Source organism: Loxodonta africana, chromosome 24 (assembly GCF_030014295.1).
Source record: "Loxodonta africana isolate mLoxAfr1 chromosome 24, mLoxAfr1.hap2, whole genome shotgun sequence".
In the NCBI taxonomy this organism is placed as follows: Eukaryota; Metazoa; Chordata; class Mammalia; order Proboscidea; family Elephantidae; genus Loxodonta; species Loxodonta africana.
The window spans coordinates 41,753,868-41,781,331 of NC_087365.1; the positions used below are offsets into that span (position 1 = coordinate 41,753,868).

A 27,464-nucleotide genomic window follows, 5' to 3' on the forward strand; every position below is an offset into this window, starting at 1 on the left:
ATGCTCTTCTCACAGACCCTTCACCTACCCTACAACCTCTCCACCTCACCCCCTGGCATGGGGTTTAACTGCTCGGGATCCTGGAACAGAAGGCTGGGAGGAGAAACCTTCAGGACTTCCTCTCCCCCTTACTTTCCTTTCTTCCCCCGTCCTTGGTCCTCCTCTCCACCAGTCTTCCTCATCCTGCCACTCAGGTCCAGTCCACCCAGAAGTTCCTCTTCGGACAGTGAAAGTTAAGCTGAGGGTGCAGATAGAGAAGGTAAGTGATGGGCATGCTGACAAAGCAGGAACAGCTCTCTCTCTGCTTTCCCAAGGTGGAAGGACAAGTGTGTGGCTGGACCAGAACAGGAAGCTGGCTACTCCTCTGCTACCTACACACAGGGTTGGGGCGTGTGGTTCTGAAGCAAGGGTAGGTGTCTGGTCTTGCAAATCCTGGTGTGGCCCTGTAGAATGTAATGTTATATAACCCATAGGGAGGCGGGCTTTGCCTTAGTCCCACAGATGGGACAGCAACAACAACAGGTGATCTCATTGTAAGGTGTGTGTGGGAGGAAGGAAAAGGTAGCTGTGCTGGGTAATTGTATATCTTTGTCTGGTGAGTAGGCTCAGGGATGATCTGGAAGACGGCTGAGATAGACGTGACTGTGTGTATATGTCTTTGGCTATTATGGGCAACTTGGTTACCAATGGATTTAATTTTGGTGAAAAAAAATTGAGCTGTGCCATTAAGTGAATACTGTACATTTATCTGCCTGAGTGTGACTCCTGTCATCTCCAAAGGTTGGGGTATCATGGCCAGGAAAGCTGGGATGGTTTCCACTGGATACGTTTGAGCCGTTGTGCTTGATCCTGGTGTGTTTGACTTCCCTGCCCATGCAAATGCTTTTTTGTTCTGATTACAAACAAAATGCATGCTTGTTAGAAACAGCAGAAAACACGCAGAGCAAAAAAAGCATAAAGACAAAATAATCCACCCTCCTCCTCATCCCAGGCTAATCATTGTCGGTGTTCTGGGGCAGCTCCCTTCCTCTTCACCATTATGCTCACCTCACAAAGGAATGCACCTCGTCTTGTTGCCTGGCATATGTTGCCCATGAATCTGACCTAGCGGACTTGGTTACTGAGGCACTGAGGTATTCTTCACCCCCGCCCCCATTCTGAGGTGACTCTCCTTGTCTGGGGCTGTCCCCAGTGTGCAAAGTGCCCCAATAAACTGGCAGCAGTTAAGCAAGTCTGTAACAACCCCTACCTGGTATGTGTCTAGGAACCCCTAGACATTAGGGCACTTGGGGGCATTGTGGGGACCACCTGCTGAGTTGGGCTGGGATTGCTGAGGACAACTGGAGCAGCTGTGGAGGACAGTTCTGGCAGCTAGCTGAAGTGCCCCAGAAGGCGGTTCTTGGACCTCAGTAAGGGGAACAATTCCTCCTTCAGGAATCCCTGCCTCTTGTTGAAGCTGACTGCTCCATCTCTGCCCAGCCATAGCTCTGCCAGAGTTGAGTCAAAATTAGCTCAGATGCCTGACCCTGATAGACTTAAAATTCCCCTTCTGGTTCTCCCTGGAATCAGGTTGACCCGTGTCTACCCAATACCAAACCAAACCCATTGCCTTTCAGTCAATTCCAACTCACAGTGACCCTATAGGACAGAGTAGAACTGCCCCATTGGGTTTCCAAGGCTGTAAACCTTTATGGAAGCAGACTGCCACATCTTTCTCCTGCAAAGCAGTTGGTAGGTTTGAGCCTCCGACCTTTTGGTTAGCAGCTGAGTGCTTTCACCTGCTTTAACCACAGTGCCACGAGGCCTCCTCAACCCCTGTATAAACCCTCAAAAAGCAAGAGGTCCGATTACATCCTATTTTCTTGGAAAATGAACTACACGTTCTTCCCTGCTCTTCTAGATACATCTATATTTGGCATTTCCAGCAAGCTCCTCTCCTCATTTCTCAAAACAGTTGCCACCATTGAACCAAGGGCAGTATCCCAGCCCTTTCATTCCTTAGAACCAAAGGTAAACCCACATTTAATGTCCGGAATATACCCTGTGAGCAAGAACACCATTCAACTGAATGGAATGCTGGGTCCCTACCCCAGTATGTTCACACAGAGGTGAAAAAAAGTCCTTGGCATTGTTCAGGATCACTTGAATTTGATTCAAGTTGTTTGTCTTAGTCATCTAGTGCTGCTATAACAGTGGATGGCTTTAACAAAGAGAAATTTATTCTCTCACAGTCTAGTAGGCTACATGTTCAAATTTCAGGGCATCAGCTCCAGGGGAAGGCTTTTTCTGTCAGTTCTGGAGGAAGGTCCTTGTCATCAATCTTCCCTTGGCCTAGGATCTTCTCTGTGCAGGAACCTCAGGTCCAAAGGATGTGCTCTACTTCTGGCACTGCTTTCTTGGTGGAGAGATCCCTGGCTTTTCTCTTTTGTATCTCAAAAGACACTATCCAATCTTATAGATCTCATCAATATAACTGCCACTAATCCATCTCGTTACATCAGAGTGATAGGATTTACAACACATAGGGAACTCACATCAGATGACAAAATGGTGGACAATCATACAATACTCGGAATCCTGACCTAGCCAAGTTGACAGATATTTTCGGGGGCGGGGGGGGGCCACAATTCCATCCACGACATTGTCGATGGTGTGTTTTCAACAAGGCCACAAATAAATTACGTGTGCATGGTGGTGGGGGTGCGGGGCGGCGGGGGGAGTTTGGAGGTGTGCTGGCTTGCTGAGGCTGCTGCATTTTCTTTGATGGGTTTCAGGCAGGTGAGTGACATGAACCAACTGGCATTTTAAAAAGCATCACTCGTGGAGAATGAACTATGATGAGTGTAATGAACCAGAGATGCTGGTGGCTGGGCATAGAATAGTAAGAGCAAAAGCAGAGAGGTGGGAAAATTTTAGGAACGTGTCGGAGGCTTGCTGATGGACTTGAGTGTGTGTGCTTGGGGATGTGGGGCAGAAAATGAAAGAGGATCAGAGATGAGTCAGTTTTCATGCCAGCTGCGTTCACATCAAGTTCTTGTCCAGGTCGCAACAAACTTGCCAGAGTCATTTTCCCCACTCACAGGTGAGGAGGAGCGAGGGTGGTTCAATGGTTAAGTGCTGGGCTGCAAAAGAAAAGGCTGACCGTTTGAACCCATCAGCTGCTCCATTGGAGAAAAGACCTAGTGATCTGCTCCTATAAAGATTACAGCCTAGGAAACCCTATGGGGCAGCTCTACTCTGTCCTGTAGGGTCACTATGAGTCGAAATTGGCTCGATGGCACACAACAACAGCAACACAGGTGAGGAACTGAGCCCAAAGGAATGGCTTACACAATATCACTCAGAGGCTAGTGGCAAAGTTAGACTGGATCTGCCATCTCCATGGCCCACGGTTCCCTCTACTGGGTCCTGATTCTGGCCTCCACTCTTTGAGTCCTCAGTCCTCACTCTGCCCAGACCCCTCACTGCCCTTGGCCTCTTTCCAGCCAAGGCCTCTATACTTACAGCCTCATTTATCAGAGCTTGGACTGATGCCTGGTGGGATCACACCACTAAGGAAATACTATAAATCGAGAAAAATGTCAAGCGGCTATGTTCTTTGTTACCACAATCACAATTCTGGAAACTTATCTCAAGGAAATAATTCAAAAACAGGAAAAAGGAAATGCAGAAATACATTCATTGAAGCCATATAATTGTAGAGAAATAGTGGAGGCTGTGGGAGTGTCAGGCACATGGGGTGATTAAATAAATCGTGGTTGTGCCGTTTCATGGGACACTGTTGTTGTTGTTAGGTGCCATTGAGTTAGTTCCCACTCACAGTGACCCTATGTACAGCAGAACAAAAAACTGCCCAGTTCTGCACCATCCTCACAATCGTCGCTATGCTTGAGCCCATTGTTGCAGCCACGACGTCAGTCCATTTCATTGAGGGTTAGGGGTCTTCCTCTTTTTCATTGACCCTCTACTTTAACCAAGTATGATATCCTTCTCCAGGGACTGCTAGCCGTTAAAGTGCTAATTATATTATAACTATGATATAATTTTAATTTAGGAAAAAGTATTTAAAATGATAAAGGTGCAATAATTACAACTATAAAAAAATTTCATATGTGTAGAGACAGGGACTAGAAGGAAACACGGAAAAAGAGAATTGAAATTCTGGGTAGCCGCAATTGCTTTATTTTTCTGTTACTATGAATACATTTTTCATAAGTAAATAACTTTTTAAAACAAGCTTAAAGTTTGTGCTAAACTTCGGCTTAACAATCCCCTATGGGTCTGTATTCACTTGGCATCTGCTGAACTAACCAAATGTTATTGAGATGCAGAAGGAATCAGTCTCCAAGTGTTTATTTGCCCCTGCAAACATTTCCATTGCTGCTGTATCAGTGACGTCAGACACTCAAGCTTTTCCAAACCTTAACAAAGAAAACCTTGCTTTTCTCAGCTGGAATTCACTGTCACAGGTGCATTTTCTCTGTGCAAACACATACTCCCAATTTAATGATAGAAATTTTTACAAAGCCAGAATCGCAGCTTTCAAGGTTAGACCAAGGGCGTTGTCACCCTAGGACTCCTATGGGTCAAGATATATGTTTCCCAACAATGGGTTCCTGAGCCCCAGGCAGAAAACACCAGGGTTGGTAATTGATGGCTCACACCTCCCTCTCGCTGTAACTGAGTGATATTGGTCTAATGGGATTTACAGGGTGGTAGCGGGGAGGCACTAGTGTAGAGGGTGAATTCTGTCTTAGAAACCTCAGACAGCCAGCAAAATGACCTGCTTAGGGCCTCATTTAGGGATGATTTTCTCATTTACACATACAACTGAAGTTCTGGCATGATTAACTCGTGTCATTGGAACTTGGTGTCCATGGGGACAAATGTGACAGCCATCATACCACACCAACTGCAGTTCAATTATAGCGAATTGCAGTGCTCCTGGGTATTGTGAAATAGACTTTGCCATTGCAGCCATGGGCATATTTTTTTCAGGTGAAGACACAAATATAAAATAGTCCTTAGCAACATCTGTCTTCCCAAGACAAGAATGCAGGAGGGAATCTAGGATGGCATCAAGATATCACACAAGGAGATGATTCTACTAAGAATCCTAGATTAAAGAGAGGTTCTTGTCTCTGATAATGTGCACAAAAGAGGGTGAATTAAGCAAACAAAGACTGGAAGAGAAAATGGAAAAAGAAAATGTGAGGTAATTTTTCTTTTCCATCTTTCCTGAACATAAGTAACTTACTTATGTTCCAGCTAAAATAGGTCAATTCATGAGGGAAAAGAAAAGCCAGATAAATTCATGCATGTGTCAAATAACCCATGAGCATCTTCCATGTGCTAGACACTGTTCTAGGTGTTGGGGATACATTGGTGGGTAAGACACAGTCCTTGTCTAGGCGTCTAGTGACACACACACACACACAATGTGGTAATTGCATTGGCAGATATACTCAAGAATATTGTGTGGGGGAGTGCATAAACCAGTTGGAGGAGGTGAGAGGAAGTCTTCTTGAAAAGAGGTGAAGACTGAGGTGTTCGAGATGAGCAGGCAAATAGGAAGTGGGTAAGGGAAGGAGACTTTAAGCCAAAGTACCAACATGCACAAAGGTGCATAGGTGAAGAGCAGCTGGATGTAAAAACGGCAGCACGGGATGTTCAGAAAGGAGGCTGAAGAAGTCATGGGGGCCGGGGAGCAACCTATGTTAAAGAGCTCGGACAGTGTTCTGCTGGTGAAAGGTTATCCAGGTTTGCTGGGCTAGTGTGTTTCAGAGTTGACTCTGATGGCTGATAGGGAGGGCAGATCTTGGGGAAAGGTGACAAAGGGCAGGGAGATCCAGCAAGTGATGGAGGCAAGAGTCCTGGAGAAGCTGAGGCTCCAACCAGAGCCAGGGTAAGGAAGGAGGAACAGTCTGGAGAGACTTCCCACAGTGGCTCTCTCACCCAGCTGCACATAGGCTTTTCTGTGGCTCCATTTCTAAGTATATTCTGGCCCCACCTCTGAAGTTTCTGATTCAGTAGCTTTAGGGAGGACCTGGGCCTCCCCATCTTTGCAAACTTCCCTGGGTTTGAAACTCGGCCAGGTTTGTAGGCTTCTGATTTGGAATATAAAATCTGCCCTCCCTCCTGTCCTCTCTTTTCCCCTTCTTTCCTGTCTGTAATTGTCCTTCAGCACATACTACACGGCAAGAATTCACCAAGGTTAAAAAGCACCAGGGAAATTGGGGTCTAAAGAAAAAGGAAGAGACCTTTCATCCTCTTAGCGTTCTTAAAACTTAAAAACTTGTAAACCCCGAGGATAAATCTGTGGACACCCCACACCCCAGGGTTTCATAGACTCCAGTTTGAGAAACACTGACTTGAGTATCATGAACTATCACTTAGGGGCTGGGCTTGTTCTGCTGGAATCTAGACAACAAATCGAACATGGTTACTGGGCTTTTCTGTCAGCATTTCAGTATAAAAATGGTCATCCAGGTGGTCCAGGATATGTTTTCTTTCTTTTTTTAATTGTGCTTTAGGTGAAAGTTTACAGCTCAAGTTGGTTTCTCATATAAAAACTTATACACACATTGTTATGTGACCCTAGTTGCTCTCCCTATAACGTGACAGCACACTCCCCCTTTCCACCCTGATGCTCCAGGGTATGTTTCTTTCTTAAAAATAATATATTGGCTTGAAAATATGAAATGTCATGACCTGCAGTGGTGGTTTACAGGGAACCCTGCCCATTTTGAATTGGTATAAAGATGTACAAAAGAGTTTTTTTTTTCAAAATTAATTTAGAATGGGAAACTTTTTTCCAGTATTGAGAACTATTATCCCAATTTGCCTTATGCAATTTTCCTTTGATGTCTGCATACCACAGAAATTTGTGTCAGCACCCTCCCAAAGTCATCAGGTCAAGTATACCATTGACCTGCATAAAAGGGGATGGAGACAGCTCGGAATACTTCTATTCAGCTGCAGAAGTGTTTGAGTTGAATGGGCTTTGCCAGTGGAATCCTGATGAGGGAGCACCACCTTTATTGAGGGCTCTGAAGCCTCCCCCTCCCAATCTTGAGTAGGCTCCACCTGCTTTCTCCCACCCTCCTCCCTGCATCCATTCTTAGATGCCCTGTATTGACTGAGCACTACTCCTCAAGGATTTGACAGTTCTAGTTGGAAGAGAAAATGTTTGCTGCAAGAGGGAAGTAAGACCCCAAGGTTTTCAGGCCAAGGTGGGTTCCAGATCTTAGCCTCTCTCTTTGCCCCAAGGCCGGCCCCTAAGTCCCCATCTGCAAGCTCATGGCCATCAGGTGGAGTGATCATGACAGGAAATTCAGATCAATTCCATGATTTTTTACTGACTGTACCTTTGGTGAAGGAACTTTAGCTAATTAGTTAAGTGGACAGGGTTTGTGATCAAACCTGGTAGGAATCCAGGACCCACTGAATAACTGTAGGTTCTTAGGCAAGTCACTTACTTCACCTGTCTAGGCCTCACTATTAAATGAGGTTAATGATCCTTATCTTGAAGAGTTGCAAGGATTGAGATAAAGTGCCTGATGGTCAGCACACTGACTGACAGGTGCATGGCATGATAAACAGTGGTCTCCGCTGGGGTCTCAGCAGGAAATGATCATTCAAGGAGAGTTTAATAAAGGCAGTCTTTACAATGCTGTGGGCAGGTCAAGGAAACAAGGAATAATGCAGTGAGAATGGAGGGGTAACAGCTCCTAGAACCTGTGGATTTGGTGGGGGAGGGTATAAAACAGGAGAGGGTGCAAGAGAGGCCAGCAAGGGCTGGGTATTTCAAAGAGGGACTTGATGGAGCTGAGATTTTACCCTGAGAGCCAATAGGATCTGTGGCTGAATTTTAGATAGTAGAGTGACTGGTCAGATTTATGTTTCAGCAAAATTACCTTGGTGATCTAGTAAAGAAGGTATTAGCTACTGAAAGACGGATAAGTAAACTGACAATGCCAGGCTGTTTATGAATGTAAAACTCAGACCCACAACCTGCAACAACCAACCCAGGAAACCAAACCACAACCTCCATAGCAATCAGACCAAAATACCAGGGCTTTATCAATAACTGATAAAAAAAAAAAAATTTATCAATAACTGATACAAAAAAATTTTTTTTCACCCTACCTTTAATTTAGGACTATCCAAAGAAAGCCAAATATGTTCTCCTAACCAATCACAAGGGAGCCCTGGTACACGGTAGTTAAGTGCTCAGCTGCTAACCAAAAGGTTGGTAGTTCAAACCCATCAGCCACTCCCAGGGGAAAGATGTGGCAGTCTGTTTGCATACAGATTTACAGCCTTGGAAACCCTATGGGGTAGTTCTACTCTGTCCTATAGGGTCACTATGAGTTGTAATCGACTCAATGGCAGTGGGTTCGGTTTTTTTTAAGTAATCATATAGGATACCCTGCTTCTAGTTAGCTAACATACATTTCCCCATGCCAACAGACTCTAATCAGGGTATACCTGAAACCTTTCTTTTCTTCACTATAAAGCTTTCCCACTTCCCTGCCTCTCTTGAATATCTGCCCGATACAAGCAATAGTGGCTGATTCCCTTGCTGTAAAAAACTAGTTGCCATCAAGTTGACTCTGGCTCAGGGCTACCTCATGTGTTTCAGACAGAACTATACTCCATAGGATTTTCAATGGCTGTGATCTTTTGGAAGTAGATGCCTAGGCCTCCTGAGATGCTTCTGGGTAGATTCCAACTGCCAAACTTTGGGTTGGTAGCTGAGCACATAACCATTTTTTCCACTCAAATAGCCTTTGCCTGTTCTCATTTGGGTGGTCTTTATTTCCACACTGCTCTGACCCTGACCCTTGAGCAGGGACATCTAGGCCCACCAGCTGTAACTGGGCAGGGGAGGAATCCCACCGTAGGGGAGGGAAGTCCTGCGGGGTAGTACAGGTGTGGTGGAAGAGGAGCATGGTTCTAAAACTGAGTCTCCAAGCAAAGGTTCAAATATGAGAGGAGATCTTGGTCAGAAAATAACAATGCAGTACTTGTCAAACTTTCATGTGCACAGGTATCACCTGGGGGATCTTGTTACAATGCAGACGCTGACTCAGCAGATCTGGAGTAGGCCCTGAGATGCAGCCTTGGTAACAACTCCCAGATAACTGCTGATAACTGTGATTCGTGGACCACACTTTGAGTAGAAAGGGCCTAGAATGTAATTCTCAAGCTTGAGTGTGCATCATAATCACCTAGAGAGCTTGTTAACACACAGATTCTGAGCCTGGCCTGGAGGATTTCTGATTTAATGGGCCTTGGATGGAGCAGTTCTAATAAGCTCCCAAGTGACGCTGATGATGCTGGTCCACAGGCCACACTTCTGAGGGGTAAGGCCTTAGAGGCCAACTGTTTCAACCTTCTCTTTTACAGGTGAGTAAATTGAGCCCACGGAAGGGCATGACTGGCCCTGTGTCATAGAGTAAGTTGGTGGCAGAGGCTGTAGGAATCTAGCTTTGAGACCTCTGATTCAGAGTTCTCATGAGGGCCCCCAGGACACTCTGGGGGATTGTTGAGGGCCATATACTCTATTTGCTACTTAACGGTAAAGGTGGGAGGGAGTGAACAAGGAGTTGTTAAGGCAAGAGTGTTTCCAGCATTCACGTCCTTGGAGAGTACAACTGGATCTACCAATGTGTGTGATGCGCTCTTTACACATCAGCCTGCTCTGAGGGTACCATGAAAGCTGACATAAATCTCTGGTGGGCCACCAAAGGCCTGCTTCCCAGATACAGTGATTGGCATGAAATCTCAACACAACACTAAAAACACATGCTCACACTGGTGCAATCCATTTGAAGAGCTGTTTGGCAATATGTATCATGAGTTACAAGTGTTCATTCCTTTCAACCCCGTAATTTCACATGGGGGAAGCGGCTAATATAGAAACACACCAAACAGGAGAAAGAAGACCAGCTATGACATGGGATGGCTGCTGGGTGGCTGTGACTACAAACTATCTCTAGCACCTACAACACTCCTGAATCATAGGCTTGAATACTTCCTCTGAATACTTTTTTATTTAAACAAGTAAGATAACTAAATATCAGAGAAGTTAATTTTTACCCAAAATCACCTATCCAGGCCATGTTAGAATCAGGATTTGACTCCAGATCTATTTGATCCAAAGGCCATATTCCTTCCACCAAGACATACCACCACCATCATATACTTGAGGTTCATCACAGTGTTATCAGAAATATGGAAAAACAATAGGGGAATAATTAGGTAAATTAGAATATACACACTCCATGGAAAATTATGCACTCATTAGAAAAGATAAGCTGTTTCCATGGTGCTATATAAAGTCATGATTGTGATAAAATGCTTAATGAAAAATGATGATGGCAAATTTTATGTAATTATAGTTATGCAAAATATGTATGCCTATTAACAAAAGTAAAATATAAGGCAAAATAATTGTCATGCCAGAAGAAGAGGTTACAGGGGATATTTTTTCTCTGATAACTTGAACTTTCTGTAATATTTTTATTAAAATTGTTTAGGGAAGGCTAAGAATATAGGAAAGAGTAAATATTCAAATGCATGTGTTGGTGGGGAGTGCACAGGGCTTATCTACACAGGATCCTTAAGAGAAGTTCCAGTATAATCTTGAAACAAATATGTATGCTCCTATCTTCCAGCAGCTCTGCTTTTCGGTCATAAATTCTCTCTAGATGACTTGTTTTAGTGTAGAGTTTCCCACTTCTAGTGTCTTCCTCAGGAAGATCTCTACAGCATTGATCCCTTCTTCCAAATAGGAACAAAGATTAAGAACTACCTTCGGGAATTGCAGATAGCACATTTACTTGGAAGATGGGAAAGGGCAAGGAGGGCAGTTAGCATCCCAGGTGACAATACGGCTGATGCTGGGAATGAAAGGCTGCTCTCCTAGGCCTATGGCTCATGGGACCAGTTCTGGAGAACTCCAAGGAGAGCATAGTGTGTCTTATTAGGATTAGGGCAGACAGTTGTGACAGGAGGGTGTTACCAAGGCTATTCTCAGCTCCCACCTTCCCCAGGCACTCCTGGTAGAATCTTCAGAGTCTCCCCTAAAGGCCAAGCTCTACATAGGGCCAGGGTACAGCAGCAGCTTCAGCTAGAATAGGAAAACCAGCCACCTCTGTGCCTAACACAGCCCTTCCTAAGCCTGGATAGGTCCATTTTGTACAAGGAGGTTTCTCTGTGGTGTTCCCCCTAAGTGGGAGGATGATAAAAAGGCATCCCTGCATAGGGCCTTGACATAGTCTCTGTACCTCCACACAATGAGCCTACTGCCTACTTTAATATCCAGCACCTCCTGTCCATCATGCTGACTTATAACACTGAGTCCAACTACGAGATGGGAACAAAGCTGATACTGACATGTCTGGTCCTTGCTTTAGTCTACTGGCAACTGGACACTGAGCTGCCCAGTAGGGGATACAGTGTCTGGTGAGTTTCCCCAGAGCCTCAGACCAGGTGCTTCATTTTCTTCTTGGCCCAAATGCTGAGATCCCTGCAGGTATTGTAACAGAGTCCACTAAGATAATAAGCATTGTGACGATTACTTGAAACTGAAAAATGCTCATGGAGGAGGAAAAAAAGAAAACAAACAAAAAAAAAAACCCTCAGAAATTAGAGTAAAGAGAGATTCTGTAGGGCAATAGATGAATGAGCACAGAGCTTTACCCATCCCCATATCAGTGTCCTGAGAATTGGCCAGGGATGGCAGGCTGACTTCATCTTAAGTGCTATTCCTTTTCAATTGGAAATGACCACCTAGAGTGCTATGATGAGAGGGATTCTAAGGCCATGTTCAAGTTCAGTGGAAAATCATGCCATTATTGATGACTATCTTGGGAACAGTATTAGGGAAGAGTGGAACACAATTGCCCCATACTTCCCTTTGTTAGGAAATGAGCCCTGGTGGTGCAGTGGTTAAGAGCTCAGGCTGCTAACCAAAAGGTCAGCAATTCATATCAAACTGTCACTCCTTGGAAACTCTATGGGGCAGTTCTAGTCTGTCCTATAGGGTCGCTATGAGTTGGAATTGACTTGGCGTCAACTGGTTTGTTTTTTGTTAGGAAATAAGCAAATTGAGACTCAAGTTTTAAAACAAGAAGGAAAATGTCCACCCTTTCTAACCGTGTGTTTATAGACTTCTGTCCAAATGTGTACATACTGTCCTACTCCCCTCCCTTAGATACATTTCTATGGAACAAAGAGAGCTATTATTTTGAGCACAGTCCTCCCATCAACGGCAGGCATGTGAATGTCTCTGCTTGCTGCTGACAAATCTATTGAGAGGAAAAAAGAAAGCAAGAGTTCCAGCTTAACTAACTGGCTGCTTAAACAGATCCTGGTCACCCTTGTCATACTCTAAAAATTCTGTCTTTCAATCTAGCAAGATCAACAGACATGCTCCAAAATAGAGTGATTAGAAAGTAAAATATGGCCTATGAGCTCAGGGGAACTGAAAGCCATTAACCAGGATGGATAAGTAGATTACATAAAAACAGGAAAATGTTTGACACAGTGGAAAGTCAAACTTTTGCAATGTGATTACAACCACATAAAAGATGTTGTTGGCCACTGGAACCTCAGTATATTGTATACTATAGGATTTGGGATATAATGTCATGATTTTGTACGGTCATATTGATTCATATCTGTGGGTAGACTGCTCCCAAGAGTTACTCCTGACTATTATTATACCTCTCATGAAGCCCTAGTAGCTCAGTGGTTAAGTGCTTGGCTGCTAACCCACCAGCTGCTCTGCAGGAGAAAGATGTGGTAGTCTTTTTCTGTAAAGATTACAGCTTTGGAAACCCTATGGGGAAGTTTTACAGGGTTGGGATGAGTTGGAATTGGCTTGATGATGGGTTTATTATTGAACCTCAGCCATCAAAGGGAACCTCTCAAAAGCTTCATGCATTCGAAAATCATTTGAGTACCTTCTGTGTTCCTGGCACTGTATAAGCCACTGGGTTCTTCAGTGGTGAGAAGTATACCTTGACCCTGCCTTCATGGCACTTACAGTATAGACAGACATCATTATAAACAAGTACATCATAATTACAAATCGGGGTACATGTTATTCAGGGAATGGGAAGCAGTGATAGAGAATAATGGTGAGTGGGTAGAGTTCTACTTTAAGGTTGTTGAGGAGGGCCTTTCTGAGGAGGCAGCATGTAGGTTGATATGTGTAGTATGAGAACGAGTTGGCTAAGGAAATACACGAGGAAGAGCTTTCTGGTAACTGAGAACTCCACCTGCTATGAGCCTGAAGGTGGAGGGAGCTTGGCATGCCAGTGAACATAAAAGAAGGCCAGTGAGGCTAGAGAAAAAAAAAGAGAATGGGTTAGACCTGAGTTAGAAGTTTGTTTGTTTGTTTGTTTGATCTGAAATGCAATGGGAAACTGCTGGTGGGTGTCAAGGGAGCAGAGATTCAGTAACAGACAAGTGGCAAACGGAAATCCTGTTATGATTGTGGGTGAAAGTTTGGTAAGTCAAAGCAGAAAGGTGCTTTAGAGGCAATCTTTCCCAACCATCTCAGGTTATAGGTGTGGAAAAGAAATGAACTCCCCTAGCCTGATCAAACCAAACCCATTGCCATTAAGCCAGTTCTGACTTATGGCACACCCCATGTGTGTCAGAGTGGAGCTGTGTTCCATGGATTTTCAGTTGCTGTGGTCTTACTGAAGCAGGTTGTCAGGCTTATCTTCCATGGTGCTGCTCGGTGGATTTGAACTTTTGGTTAGTAGCCAAGCACAAACCATCTGTTCCACCCAGGGACCTTAGCCTGATAAAACCAAAACCAAACCTGTTGCCGTTGGTTACATTCTGATCAATGGTGACTCCACGTGTGTCAGTAGAGCTGTATCCTATTGAGTTTTCAATGGTTTAACCTTATGGAAGTATATCGCCAGGACTTTCTTCCATGGTGCTGTTGGGTGGATTTGAACCACCAACTATTCAGTTAGTAGCTGTGTGCAAACTGTTTGTGCCACCCAGGTACCTTAGCCTGATAAAGGGGCTCCATAAAGGAAAAAAAAAAAAAATCTACAGCAAGTGTATTTAATGAGAAATATTAGGGAGAATTTGGAATCACAGGTGCTCTTATACTCTGCTGGTGAGGTCACTTTGGATAATAGTTTGTGATTTTCTTGTAAAGTTGAATATGCATTTACCCGATGACCTAGTTTCAGGGCATAAACTCAAGAGAAACTCTTGCATGTATACAACAGGATGTATGCACAAGGTTGTTCATATCGTCACTGTTGATAATGCCAAACCCTAGAAGCAACTCCAAATTCCTATTAAAGGATAATGGTTAAATGCATTGTGATGTAGTCACACAAAGCAATATTACAGAGCAGTCGAGACGAGTGAAGTACCACTGATTGCTCTAACAGGGATCACAACAGAGGGTCCTGGACAGAGCTGGAGAAAAATGCACAACAACATTCAAGCTCACCAAAAAAGATCAGACTAACTGGTCTTACAGAGACTGGGGAAACCCGAAGAGTATGGCCCCCCAGACACCCTTTTAACTCAATACTGAAGTCACTCCTGAGGTTTACCCTTCAGTCAAAGGTTAGACAGGCCTATAAAACAAATAATAACACACATAGTACAACCATATATAGGAGACTAAATGGGCACACCAGCCCAGGGACAAGGATGAGAAGGCAGAAGAGGGCAGGAAATCTGGACAAATGGAAATGGGGAACCAAGGTTGAGAAGGGGAGAGTGTTGACACGTTGCAGGGTTTGCAACCGATGTCAGAAAACAATATATATATTGTTTAATGAGAAACTAATTTTCTCTGTAAAATTTCACCTAAAGCACAATTAAAAAAAAAAAAAAACTACATCTGTTCTGATCAATAGGGATGGATGTTAGCAATATAAAATGGAAAAAAAGCTCCAAAAGTTTGTATATAACTTGGCATCTTTTATTAAAGATAAAACAGCAAATTTAAAGAAATATGCTTTAAGGACTATATACAAGTAGTAAATCCACATAAAATGCAGAAGAATTTTATACAAGATTCAGAGTAGTGGTGGAGGCAGAGGGACGGGATGGGGAGGAGCTGATAAGTAGATGGAAGATATTTTTAATATTCTAGTTGTCCTGTCAGGCAGTGTATCACTGCAAAAATGAATGAAGGAACATAAAGGAAGGCCATGCATGAACCAATGAAGAAAGTGTTTCATGAAACTAGGAGTAGGAGTAATCCAATTCTGGGCACCCAAGTGAGAGTCAGAGCAGGAAAGTCCCTTTGAATCTATCTGGTACAGGTCACAGATGTGGAAACAGAGGCCCAGGTTGGGGAAGGGACTCATCCAAACGCATTACTAAACAGAGCCCTGGTGGTGCAGTGGGTAAGAGCTTGGCTGCTAACCAAAAGGTTGGCAGTTCGAATCCACCAGCCACTCCTTGAAAACTCTATGGTCTTCTCTATCCGATAGGGTCGCCATGAGTCGGAATCGAGGTGACGGCAACAGGTTTTGGTTTTTTTGGTTGGCAAACTAAAAATTAATCTTAAATATCCTAATTGCACAATTCATTATTTGATATGGAATAATCTACACATCTTAAAAACATGCATAAGATAAAAGGGAGACCCAGAAAACAAGGATTATTTTTATGACATATGTTTTGAAAGGCTCCGAAGAAGACTTGATATGTATGTAATATGTTCATGCAAATATATGAACATATGCCTAAATGTATGTGTGTGTGAATACTGAAACCATAATTAGGTAGGCCGAGGCCCTGTACTTGAGTGTCAGTTTCAGGGAAACTACTTTTCTCTTGGGGAAGAGTTAAGAAAAAGTAGACAAAAGGGCTCAGGATGAAGGGAGGAGGGCCACTGCCATCCTCTAAGGCCAAGAAGTAATCTAATCACTAAATTACAATTTGAATTCCAGTCTCAAGGGACTTCAGAATGGAGGCTCCGGATGCCCTAATGGTAGATGAAAGCCCACAACACCCTTCATCTGAGCCCAAACACAGAGTCGTTCTGACCAAAACAGGAATGAAAAGACCAGCCAGTTAAAAGCGGAAAATTCGTGCTGCATCGCCCCGCCCAGGTGGGATTCCAACAGAAGGAACACGGTGAAACATCGGAGATGAAAAGAGAACAACCTGTAATGTTTAAAGAGACACTTTGCAGCTTAAACACCGCCTTTGGGCACAGCTCATAGAAAGGACCATGCCAGCCAGAGAGGGGGTATGTATACAGGAGATCCTCTGCAAAGGCCTCTGGGCACACAGTGCATCAACACAGTGTCCCTCCCATCTGCGAACATGAAGGAGAGCCCATGTTTTGCCAAATGCAGAACTTATTTCCTTCCCTCCCCCATCCTGGGACAGTTATAAGTGCATAAAATTAGTTTCACCAGGAGATTTTAATGTAAATTTTTTTTTTTTTTTTTTAAAGCCCTAGAGAGCAATTGTGATAGAAATTCATGAGAAACATCTGGGAGCCTATTGAAATGGCAGGGGGGTTTCTCCCAGGACATTAGAATGGCATGTCTGTTGAGGTGACCTGGTGTTCCTCCAGTCCAGGAGAAAACACATAACCCTGTATCCCTGATATCTCCTGCAGTTAACAATATTGAAGATGCAACTGGGAAAATGGTATAGCCCAAAGGTGAATGCCTTGTACACACATGATGACAAACACACAAATACATCTGTGCACACACTTGGCAGCGTACAACTACATAAACTCTCACACTTGCACACACCAAGACAAACATACTCATCCCCACGTACATACTGCAGGGATATTTTCCAGCAGCTCCCACCTTTTACCTGCAGCTGAACTGAATGATTAATGTTTATTGTGAAAACTTTTTTATTACCAGGAGAACATGATTTGCTGGGCTTTTAGGTAACAAGTATGATGCATCTGTTGATTCCCAGTGATACCTTGCCTGGCTCCACCACAAATTCTTGGGTTACAATGGGGAAAAAACCACCCAAGGCAAATATATAGGCATTCCTGATGGTCCACAAGTAGAGGACAGGCAGCTGTAACGGGCTCACTTATATAAATACAACTTACTTGCTTCAGAATGCAATTTCTTTCCTTCCCAGACTTTGAGTGCAAGAAATCATCCTTTTCAATGTGGAGCCATTTCTATCGAAATGCCTGTCAGCCTCCCTGTCAGCCCGGCAGGCCTACGGATGGCATTCACCGGGGGCTGCCTGCATTTGTCAAGTCTCTGGAAGGGAAACATCCTATGGAAGTTGACTGATGGGCTGAGGGTTAGGAAAAATGACTTCTAGACATCCCAGATTCCTGACTTTTAAGATTTAGGGAAGGCCTCTGAGCAAATCTATTAAGTTGTTGTGTGTGTGTGTGTGGGTGTATTTGTGTATATGTCTTTTTTTAATCTCACAAAAGAACAACAGAACTAACTTAGGCTATACTGGAGATAGAAAAAGATTGTAAGGTAAGGTCTGTGATACGCTCTGGCATCCGGGTTGCAAGATGCCATTAGTAAAACACAAAGGGATTTTGACAGAATGATACCTCTCTGTGTGTCTTTGATTATTTCACAAAGTGTTGGTTTAGCAACCTTGAGGAAAAAAAGGCCAATGCTTCTTGAATTTAAACCTTAAAAATAAGTAACACCTAGTACCTGGGCATGCATGATTGAGTTGGCTATAGTGTAAGATCAGATAGAGGGGGATACCGGCAGAGTGAGAATGAAGACAGGGCAAGGCCAGCAGCAAGATGGTGTTAACAGGTACTTAGCTAGGACAGCATATCAGAGGGACTGATTGGCTTATCTAGTGCAGTGCTGCTTCTCAGCTCTGGTTGTACCTTAGAATTCTCTGAAGAACTTAAAAACCAAGCAAAACACATGGACAGAGCCTGTCCCCCAGAAATACTGACTTATTTGTACTGCAGTGAGGCCCATGTATTCTTGCATCTATCCATGCCTCATCCATATATGGCTCCATGTATGTATGCATCTATGTCCCTATCCATATCCATATCTATCTGTCCATCCATGCATGCCTCCATCCATGCATCCACTCACATATCTATCCATCTGATCTGAAGGTTCTCCAGGTAATTTCAATCTTCAGCTAGGCTTGAGAGCCATGAAATAAATTAGACAAAAATTTCATCACCACCCCTTGTTAAGATAAAGCACAAATCCACACATTCATTCAAGGAGTATTTACTGAGCACCTACTAGGTACAAGCCACTATTTTAGGCCCTTGGAATACACTGAAAAGCAAGAGTAAATATGGTCTCTGACCTCATGAGGCTAATAAAAGTCCAGTGGAGGCCTGGAGGGTACTAGAATATACAAACAAAATAAGAGCAGACTGTGAAAATGGTGTAAAAGAAATAAGCAAGTTGCTGAAAGAGAAAATAGAGGGGAACCTGTTTTGGATAAAATGAATAGTAGAGAGGAGAAAGCTCTTTATTTGGAGGTGAGGAATAAGGAGGAGCCAACTGTGAAGAGTATAAAGAGTGTTATAGGCAGAAAGAATGCCATTTACAGAGTCACATGGGCTGGGAAGAACTAGGTGAGCTTGAGAAAATGCCAGAAGGCCACAGGGGCTGGAACACAGTAAGTGATGGGAAGAGGGACAGGAGATGAGAGTAGAGAGGAAGGCTGGGGATCCTGGCTCATGGCAACCCTACAGGACAGGGTAGAACTGCCCCATAGGGTTTCTGAGAAGCAGCTGGTAGATTTGAAGTGCCAACCTTTTGGTTAGCAGCCAAACTCAACCACTAGCCATTTAACCTCTTAAAATTAAGATGAAGCCAAAGGACAGAAGTAATGTGATCGGATTTATCTTGTAAGATGTTGTCTCTGGCTGCTGTGTGGAGAAGTGGGAAGGGGATGTGGGGCCAGGCAGGGAGATCAATTAGGAGATACTGAAGTGGTCCAGGCATCAGATGGGTGCTTAAAACAGGGTGTGGTGATAGAGATGGGACTTTGAGGGCTCACCTGAGTCTATTTGAAGTCCCTGGGTGGTTAACACCCTTAGCTGCTAGCTGAGAGATTAGAAGTTTGAATCCACCCAGAGGTACCTTGGAAGAAAGGCCTGGTGATCAACTTCCAAAAAATCAGCCATTGAAAACCCTATGGAACTCAGTTCCACTCTGAAGCACGTGGGGTTGCCATGAGATGGAATTGACAGAAACTTTTTTTTTTTTTTTGGCAGGAGAAGTGAGTGAACCTGTGGTGGACAGGATGTGTGGCAGCTGGGTGCAGGGGGAGTGGAGTGGATCTCCACATTCCTGGTTTGAACGAAAGGAAAAAAAAAAAACACCAAACTTCTTGCCGTTGAATTGATTCCAACTCATAAAAAAAAAAAAAAAGCGACCCTATAAGACAGAGTAGAACTGCTCCATACGGTTTCCAAGGCTGTAATCTTTACTGAAGCAAACTGCCACATCTGTCTCCCGCAGAGCTGCTGGTGGGTTCAAACTGCCGAGCTTTTGGTTAGCAGCCGAGCACTTGACCGATGCACCACCAGGGCTCATTTGAACAAACGAAACAGGTGTTTTTTCTAGCTACCAGGTTGGCTTGAGTTATACCTAATAGCAACCTGCATTATGCAAACTGTGTATCCTAATTAACATAGTTTCAGTTTGAGTTAGGCAAATTCTTGCTCTGAGCTGAATTAGTCACATGCCAGCTGATCCCTTCCCGCCTATACTGCCTCCTACCCATCTGGATCACATCCCATTCTCCCTGCTACACCTCTGATGATCAGAGCCGTGGGCATGTCTGGGGTCAGTGAGCCCCGAGAGTTCCGTGTGGCCAAGCTAGAAGACAGGAGAAGGGTGTGCTCATCATCCAACTGAGCGAGCCAGGGACCTCTGATGGACCTGTCTCTTTGACAGCTTGCTCAGGAGCCATCCACGTGGCCCACCCCCTCCCTCTGTCAATGTTTGTGTCTGCTCCAGCCCTGTTCCAAACTCCACTCTGCTCAGAACACGGGCCCAGACTTCTCAAAATGCACGCTGATGGCATGTTGATTCTCGGAGCCCATGCTTCTGGTTCAGAACAAATCCAGCCATCTGTATGATGGAAAAATATTGACAACCCTTCGACCTATTGTCCCTTTGGAAGGCTCCCACACAGGAATGCCACCTTGTTTTATTTAGGCAAAGTCTGTGTTTTATTTAACTCTGAATGCCTGGCACCTAGAATAGCTTGGAAGATAAATGTCAATCAACTCCAGCATAATCAAGATACCCATTCCTGACTCATTAGGGTCTTCTCATTCCCTTTAAGCTTCCCAGATTTATACACTGTAATTAGAAACTTGGTGATTTTGACTGCTAAACAGAAAGGCTTACTGGGAAGCTTTGCATGTCTGAATTTTAAATATTTTCACACTTAGTTAACCCAGTTGCTAGTGTAACATCTTCTGGCCCAATTCCCTCACATTGTGTGATTTTTATTTTTGGACAGAGACAAGAACAATTAATTGAATTGAAACACATATTGATTACTGTTTTTCATGAACTCTGAACAGCTTGTCTCTAAATGATTTTATTGAAGAGTTTTCAGACAACTGTTTGGCTGGATGGTTTCCCTGATGACCTCATTCAGGCTGTAAGTGCCTGTCTGCAGTTGTGATGGTCCGTATGTTTGATGAATTGTAGTTATTAAGGGCTAAATCAGGATGGGGAGGCCATAGAACCCTTCTTCGAGTACATGCTCTGATTGGGGGACTCTGATATTTCATTGAAACGAAGAGCGGGGCTCTGCAAGAGGCTGTACTAATGGTAAGGTTTCCACACCCCTGGTGGAAATAGCTCTATGAACCCCACAGGAGTAGGGATATTGCTCAGTTCATTTGCTGATCATGTGATTCATCCAATGTCCACAGTGTTTTCACGAGCAGAGCTTTCTGGACCAGCTGATGTCCTTTTAGGACCCCCACCATCCATCCTCTCCTGCAGTATGACTTTGTTCACTTCTCAAAAGGCATCAAGAACATTCCAGGCAAAGGGAAAGGCCTGTGCCTGGGTCTCAGGGCAACAGTAAAGTCTTGGGATGCTGAAAAGGGACGAGGCCATAAGACATCACTGAGGAGTGTGGCATGAGATAAGTTTGGAGAGGGAAGCAGGAGCCACATCATGGAGCCCTGCAGGTCATGGAGAACCACCAGGTTCTCTTTCAGATGCAGTCAGACACTGCCACGGTGTTAAAAAGGCGCTCTGGCAGTGCAACGCTTAAGTGCTCAGCTGCTAACCAAAAGGTTAGTGGTTTGAATCTATCCACCAGTTCTTTGGGAGAATAGACCTGGCAATTTACTTCCATAAGGATTGCAGCCTAGGAAACCCTACAGGGCAGTTCTCTTCTGTCACATTGGGTCCCCATGAGTTGGACTCAACAGCACCTAACAACAACAACATGGGTGTTAAAAGTAGTCTCTGAGTAGTGCAAATGGTTCATGTGCTTGGCTGCTAACTGAAAGGTTAGTGGTTTGAGTCCACCCAGAGGTACCTGGGAAGAAAGTCTTGGTGACCTACTTTTGAAATATCAGACATTGAAAACCCTATGGGGCACTTTTCCTCCGACACACACGGGGTTGCTATGAGTAAGAATCACCTAAATGACAATTGGTTTTAGAGGGTTAAAACAAGGTAGCCACGTAGCCCAAGCCTCCCAGAGAAGCAGCGTTCCCAGCACAGCTCAGCATCCCTCAATCTGGGAAGTGTTATGATTGTGTTAACAGGCTGGAATATTCAGCACTGGACTTCAGATATGGGGTGAGTACGATTTATTACGCTCCTCAAACATACGGACCATCGCAACTGCAGACAGGCACTTACAGCAGGCTGTTGGGACTGTTGACCCCTCTTTGCACACAAGGAAATTGAACTTCAGAGAGTTTTCATGAGTTATCCAGGGTCTCAGAGCCAGCAGATGAAAAGCTGGGATTCAAATTCAGGTCTGTGCAACTCCAAAGCCACCTCAGGCCTGTAAACCAGGGGCCATGCACTGAGGGGAAAACAGTGCCGTTGGAGTTGGGCCCATCTCCTTATCTGTATGACCAGAAATTCAATATAGATCCAGATTGTGGAATTTTAGAATGGCTCTCAGACCAGTGCTTCTCAGACTTTAATGTGTACACCAATCACCTGGGGATATTCTTAAAACACAGATTCTGATTCAGTGGGTCTGGCTGGGGCCCAAGATTCTGCATTTATAACAAGCTCCCAGTCGCTGCTGACGCTGCCTGTCTTTTATTTTGAGTGGCAAAGCTGTGACGTGGCCTCTCTCTCTGCACTGTCTGTCACTCTCTTACGGAAGTGATTACAGAAGTGCGTTCTGTATCTCCTACCGAAGGGCAAATCCATAGAGATCTGAGGCCACGTTCTAATTTACCCTTATACTTCTATTGTGGCTGATGTTAGGCTGGCTTCAGTGGGATCTGGTAAGTATTCTGAGTTCCCACTTCAGTGGTCAGGGAGGAGGGTCAAGCCCTCCGCAGAATTAGGATGTTTACAGTCCCGGGGTGGCAACAGGGCCAGGGCTAGACCCCCATCCCTTAGCAAGGGAGGACCCAGGCTCTGACAGTTCGTGATTCCAGGAAGTTCATCAAAATAAGAACTTGTTACTGAAAGGAAGATATCAGAGCTGGGTGAGCAACAGAAAAGAGGCAGATGTGACAAAGCTTTCCTATCTTCCACCAGGTACAAAGTATTCCAATAAATAGCTTGAGCCCTCATCGTGATATCATGGACGATGGCCATGCCCTTGTTTCCTGGTGCATTTTCCAGATGTCCCCAACAGCCTATTGTCCACATCAGGGCCAGGGTGATCTTTGAAGAATATAAATCTGATTCCTTCACTTCTCTACTTAAAAGCCTCCTAGGGCTTTCCACTCCTCTTAAGATGCAGTGGGTTCTCTTTACCACGCCTAGGAGCCCTGCGTGCTCTGACCCTGCCTACTACCACCCAGCGTGGCCTCTTCGCTGTCTTCCATGCTCACTCAGCTTCAGTCACCCTGGCCACTTTTCTGTTTTTTCAACATGCCAAACTCATTCCCACCTCAGGGCCTTTGCACTGGCTCATTTTCTTTGTGTCTTTACTGCTTTACTTTCAAAGACTCTGGCCACAGGCAAAGTCTGAACAGCAAAGTGACTTCAAAATGAGGTATACCCTTTGATTTTGTGAGTTTGCCCTGGATTTTTTTTTTCCTTTTTTTTTTTTTTTTTTTTACCTAGTTGAAGCTGGATACTGTCTGACACTCTCATGGCAAAATAAAGGGGATAGAAGCCCAGAAAAAGAATGAGGCTTTCTCAAAGCCACTCAGATTCGGTCAGGGGGAGACTTATCTAGGAATAGACCAGAAGTTATGACTTGAATTCACAGGGAAGGAAATGTAATCCTAACATGCTGCCCTGACCTGATATATTTAACAGTATTTACATAAACCAAAAACCAAACCCAGTGCCCTCGAGTCGATTCCGACTCATAGCGACCCTATACACATAGTTCTGATGAATGAAAGCAGTCTCTGCATGGCATAAACGGTTAAGCATATGAGTACTAACTGAAAGGCTGGCAGTTTGAATCCACCAAAGATGCCTCAGAAGACAGGCCTGGCAATCTGCTTCTGAAAAATCAGCCGCTGAAGGCCCTATGGAGCACAGATCTACTCTGACACAAACGAGGTCTCCATGAGTCGGAATCAACTCGCCGGCAACTGTTTAATTATAGAAACCTTCACCCCGCTTTGCCTTTGGCTCTTGTCTTTGCTGAGTCCAAGGTTGTGCATAGGAGGAAAAAGTCAATCCTGGATTTCTCCGTTATTTGCATTAATCTTTTTTTTTTTGGTAACAAAATATGCTTTTTGAGTCCAGCAGAGGGTGATTTGTCATTTATGGATTTCTCTCTAGAAATTACAACCAGAACCTAATTTTAAAAATCAAATTGGTTTCATCTAATTAAATTTGGAAATTGCCTCATAAACAGAAACTCCGATATAAATGTCTTCAAAAGCAAGGTCCTCCTGCTTACTGTCTGGGGCAGGATTGGGTTGAGCCCAGCGTGGGAGGGACTCTGGATCTGTGCTCAAGGACATGTCCTCCTAGCAACTGAGGAAACTTCCCAAAGAGTATTGTGGTCTACAGCAGAGCTTCTGAAACTTTAATGCCCATATGAACCACCTGGGGATCTTATGAATATGCAGATTCGGATCTAGTGGGTCCTGGGTGGGGCCTGAGAACCTGCATTTCCAACCAGCTCCCAGGTGATGCTGATGCTGCTGGTCCATGGATCACAGTAAGTAGCAGCAAAGGGCAAGGCACCTGCATTCAGGAGACGTGAACTTGCCGTCTTGGCTATAGGATCTTGGTCTTTTCATTTCATCTCTGAATCTCAATTTTATGTGAGGATAAGAGTAACCGTTCACGACGCTGTTTCTAGGTACCAAACATTGTGCTAAACACATATCTAATTTGATCATCACAGCAACCCTGAAATTGTATTTATTACCCTGGTTTTCAGATGAGAAACCTGAGTTTCTAAAATGGAATTGTTAGACAGCTCTTCTTTGAGGAATTCTGGATTTAGTGAGACAAGTGTTTTCTGAAGGTGTTTTCTCAGCACCATGTATGTGCTGGTTGGTCTTCTCCTTTAGAGAGATTCTGGGTCCATCTGATTAATCCTGAATATTTCTTTCTCATCAGTCAGTCCTTGAGTTTCTTTCCTAGAGCTCATCCTCCCTTATGGTGGAGCTTTCTTCCCAGCCCACTCTCAGCAGGTGTATAGTAGGTATACGTTTCCACGTGACCACTTATTGGCCTCCATCCATCCATGGGCCTGTTGTGCATGTTTCAACCTGGGGACGCTTGGATCCTTTCCGTCCTCAGACTCCCTACAGCCACCCTGAAGCAGTGATTACCACCTCCACTTTACAGGTGAGGAAACCAAGGCTTGGGAAAAAGAGGAACCTGCCAAAAGTCACTTGAGACTATGCAGAGGTGGGATATGAGGCTATACCTTTCCAACTTCAGCATCCACACCCTTTCCTGTGCATTTCTGCGTTTTTCGATTTTACCCCATATTGCAAGCTCATGGTATCTCAGAATATAAGGGTTGGGGGGAGGGGCAGTTATTTTCTCTTCCTCTCCATGGTTGAATCTTAGCCTATATCTGGTTGTTGGAGTTGTTGTCATTGTCTGTTTTTGTATTTGTTGTTGTAAATAATGGATATCTGTGTATTTCTAGTTTAAGTTTTCAGAAAGCCATGTTTTGTTGGCTTAATGGGTACATTCCTTCCTGAGGAGATCCTGCCCCATTTCTGGTATGATAAACCCAAACCACTGCCCTCAAGTTGATTCTAAGCCATAGCGACCCTATAGGGCAGAATGGAACTGCCCCACAGAGTTTCCGAGGCTGCATCTTTATGCGAGCAGATTGCCACATCTTTTCCCATAGAGTGAACTGCCTATCTTTTGGTTAGCAGCCAAATGCTTTAACCACTGCACCACCAGGGATCCTTTCTGATATGATAAAACCAAAACCCATTGGCATCAAGTCGATTCCAACTCATAGCAACCCTATAGGGCAGAGTAGAACTGCTCCATAGGGCTTCTAAGGAGCAGCTGGTGGATTTGAACTGCTGATCTATCTGCTAGCAGCCGAACTCTTAACTGTGGCACCAGGGCTCCTCTGATATGATCAGGCCTTGCTGGCAGGGGGTACTTTGAACACCATCACCTGAGATGACAATAAAATATACCTTGGACCCAGAGCAATTTAAATCTACGGAATCCTGTATCCCCAGGGTAGAGAATGACATTGGACTCTTTGTGAAGCTCAAGGACTACCACATTTTTCATGCAAATAATGCATGCCTTCCGTGTGTTTGCCAGCTGAGACCCTCTCCATGAGGTACCCTTGTGTGGCTGGCAAACAAACATAGAAGACACACATTATTTGTTTGAAAGTACAGTAGTATGGGTGGGGTGAGCATCACGGTTTCCCAGATGAACAGTAACTGCTGTTTGCCATGCTTGGCTGTTCTCTGCTATGTCAGGACAGTCCTGAGTCCTGGCTCTGCTACTGAGACATCAGTAATCACCATACTCAGTGCATGGGTGTCCAATTTCTTTGTCATTGTGGATAGAAAGACAGCTCAATTGTGTGCCCTTGTATTTTCTTCCCATCATATTGTCAGAAGTTCTTTGGGAACTTGTGTCTTACCCACGTTTATATCCTCAGTGGAGCTCCACACACAGTAGGTTTTCACCAACTTCAGGCTGAAGCGAACTGAATAAAGTTAATCTAATTGATGCCATGAACAAGCCTCCTTACCTCATAAAGAGTGATGACCCCATTGGTCTCATTGGGAGGTTTCCACTGGATGTAGATCTTCTCTTCAAAGGGACCCCCTTGGATAGATTCTAGAGGAACAGCTCCTGGAACTACAGAAGGGGAAAGCCATGAACTTGTGATCACCTTCCATCTCTATTTCCCTAGCCCCATTACCCTAGAACAGGAGTTGATAAAGCTTTCCTGTAAAGGGCCAAATAGGAAATATTTCAGGCTTTGCAGGCCTTACAGTCTCTATTGCAGCTACTCGACTCTGCTGCTGTAGCATCAAAGCAGCCATAGATAATAAGTAAATAAATAGACATGGCCGTGTATCAATAAAACTTTATTTTTAAAAATAGGCAGTGGGCCAGATTTGGGCCATGGACCATAGTTAGTCCTAGAAGGCTGATGGCTTTTCATCTGCGGACTGAGCAAGTCTGTCCCTGAACTAATCCTGGTCAGGGCAGAGAGGACATCAGCCAGCCTAGTCTTGCAAGCTGGTAGAAATCTGGCATTAGGCCTCTGCCTTAGGACTGGTATTTAATAAACACAAAGTACACTTTGTATCCTTTACTTACACCTGTCAAGTTTTCTCTAATTTTAGGAAGTGTGTTTTTAGTTTCTGGACTAATCCCTAAATCCAACAAGAACTATGTGCCCTGAAACCCCAGTGTACTTAAGATAAAGCCTGCCTTGCCCAAGAAAACATCTAGCTTGTCTCATCACTTGTTCTCCAATGCCTGGTTCGTGGTAGATGTTTAGTAATTATTTGCTGGTTGGAGGCAGGTGCATAAATGACCTACGCCAGCATTCTGCCCTAATGAGCACAACCTTTCTTGGGGCTGCATCTGTAGCCAGGCCAGCCTTCCTGCCAGCATCCTTCTGCTGGAATCCACCATCATTATAAGAGACTGGAAGAATCTGAACCATGGAATAAATGTTACCCAAACTTCCAGTTAGAACCCCCTAGGGAATAACAAATTCCTGTAAATCATTACTGGATCTATTCATATTTTTTGACATTAGAAATGTAGGTACTTTGACTAAGCATTTAACTCTTTTATCAGAATTTTACGTACATTATTTCATTTAAGCCACCAGTCAGCTCTGCC

General features: G+C 44.2%; 1 protein-coding gene across 1 annotated transcript in view; it reads right to left on the bottom strand.

Annotated features, from left to right (window-relative positions):
• Window positions 1-27,464, bottom strand: part of PTPRT (protein tyrosine phosphatase receptor type T) — a 1,291,533-nt gene that overhangs the window by 421,095 nt on the left and 842,974 nt on the right. Inside the window, exon 9 of the mRNA XM_064276097.1 lies at window positions 26,353-26,462. Coding sequence (XP_064132167.1) covers window positions 26,353-26,462 — 110 coding nt within the window. The remainder of the gene's footprint in view (window positions 1-26,352; window positions 26,463-27,464) is intronic.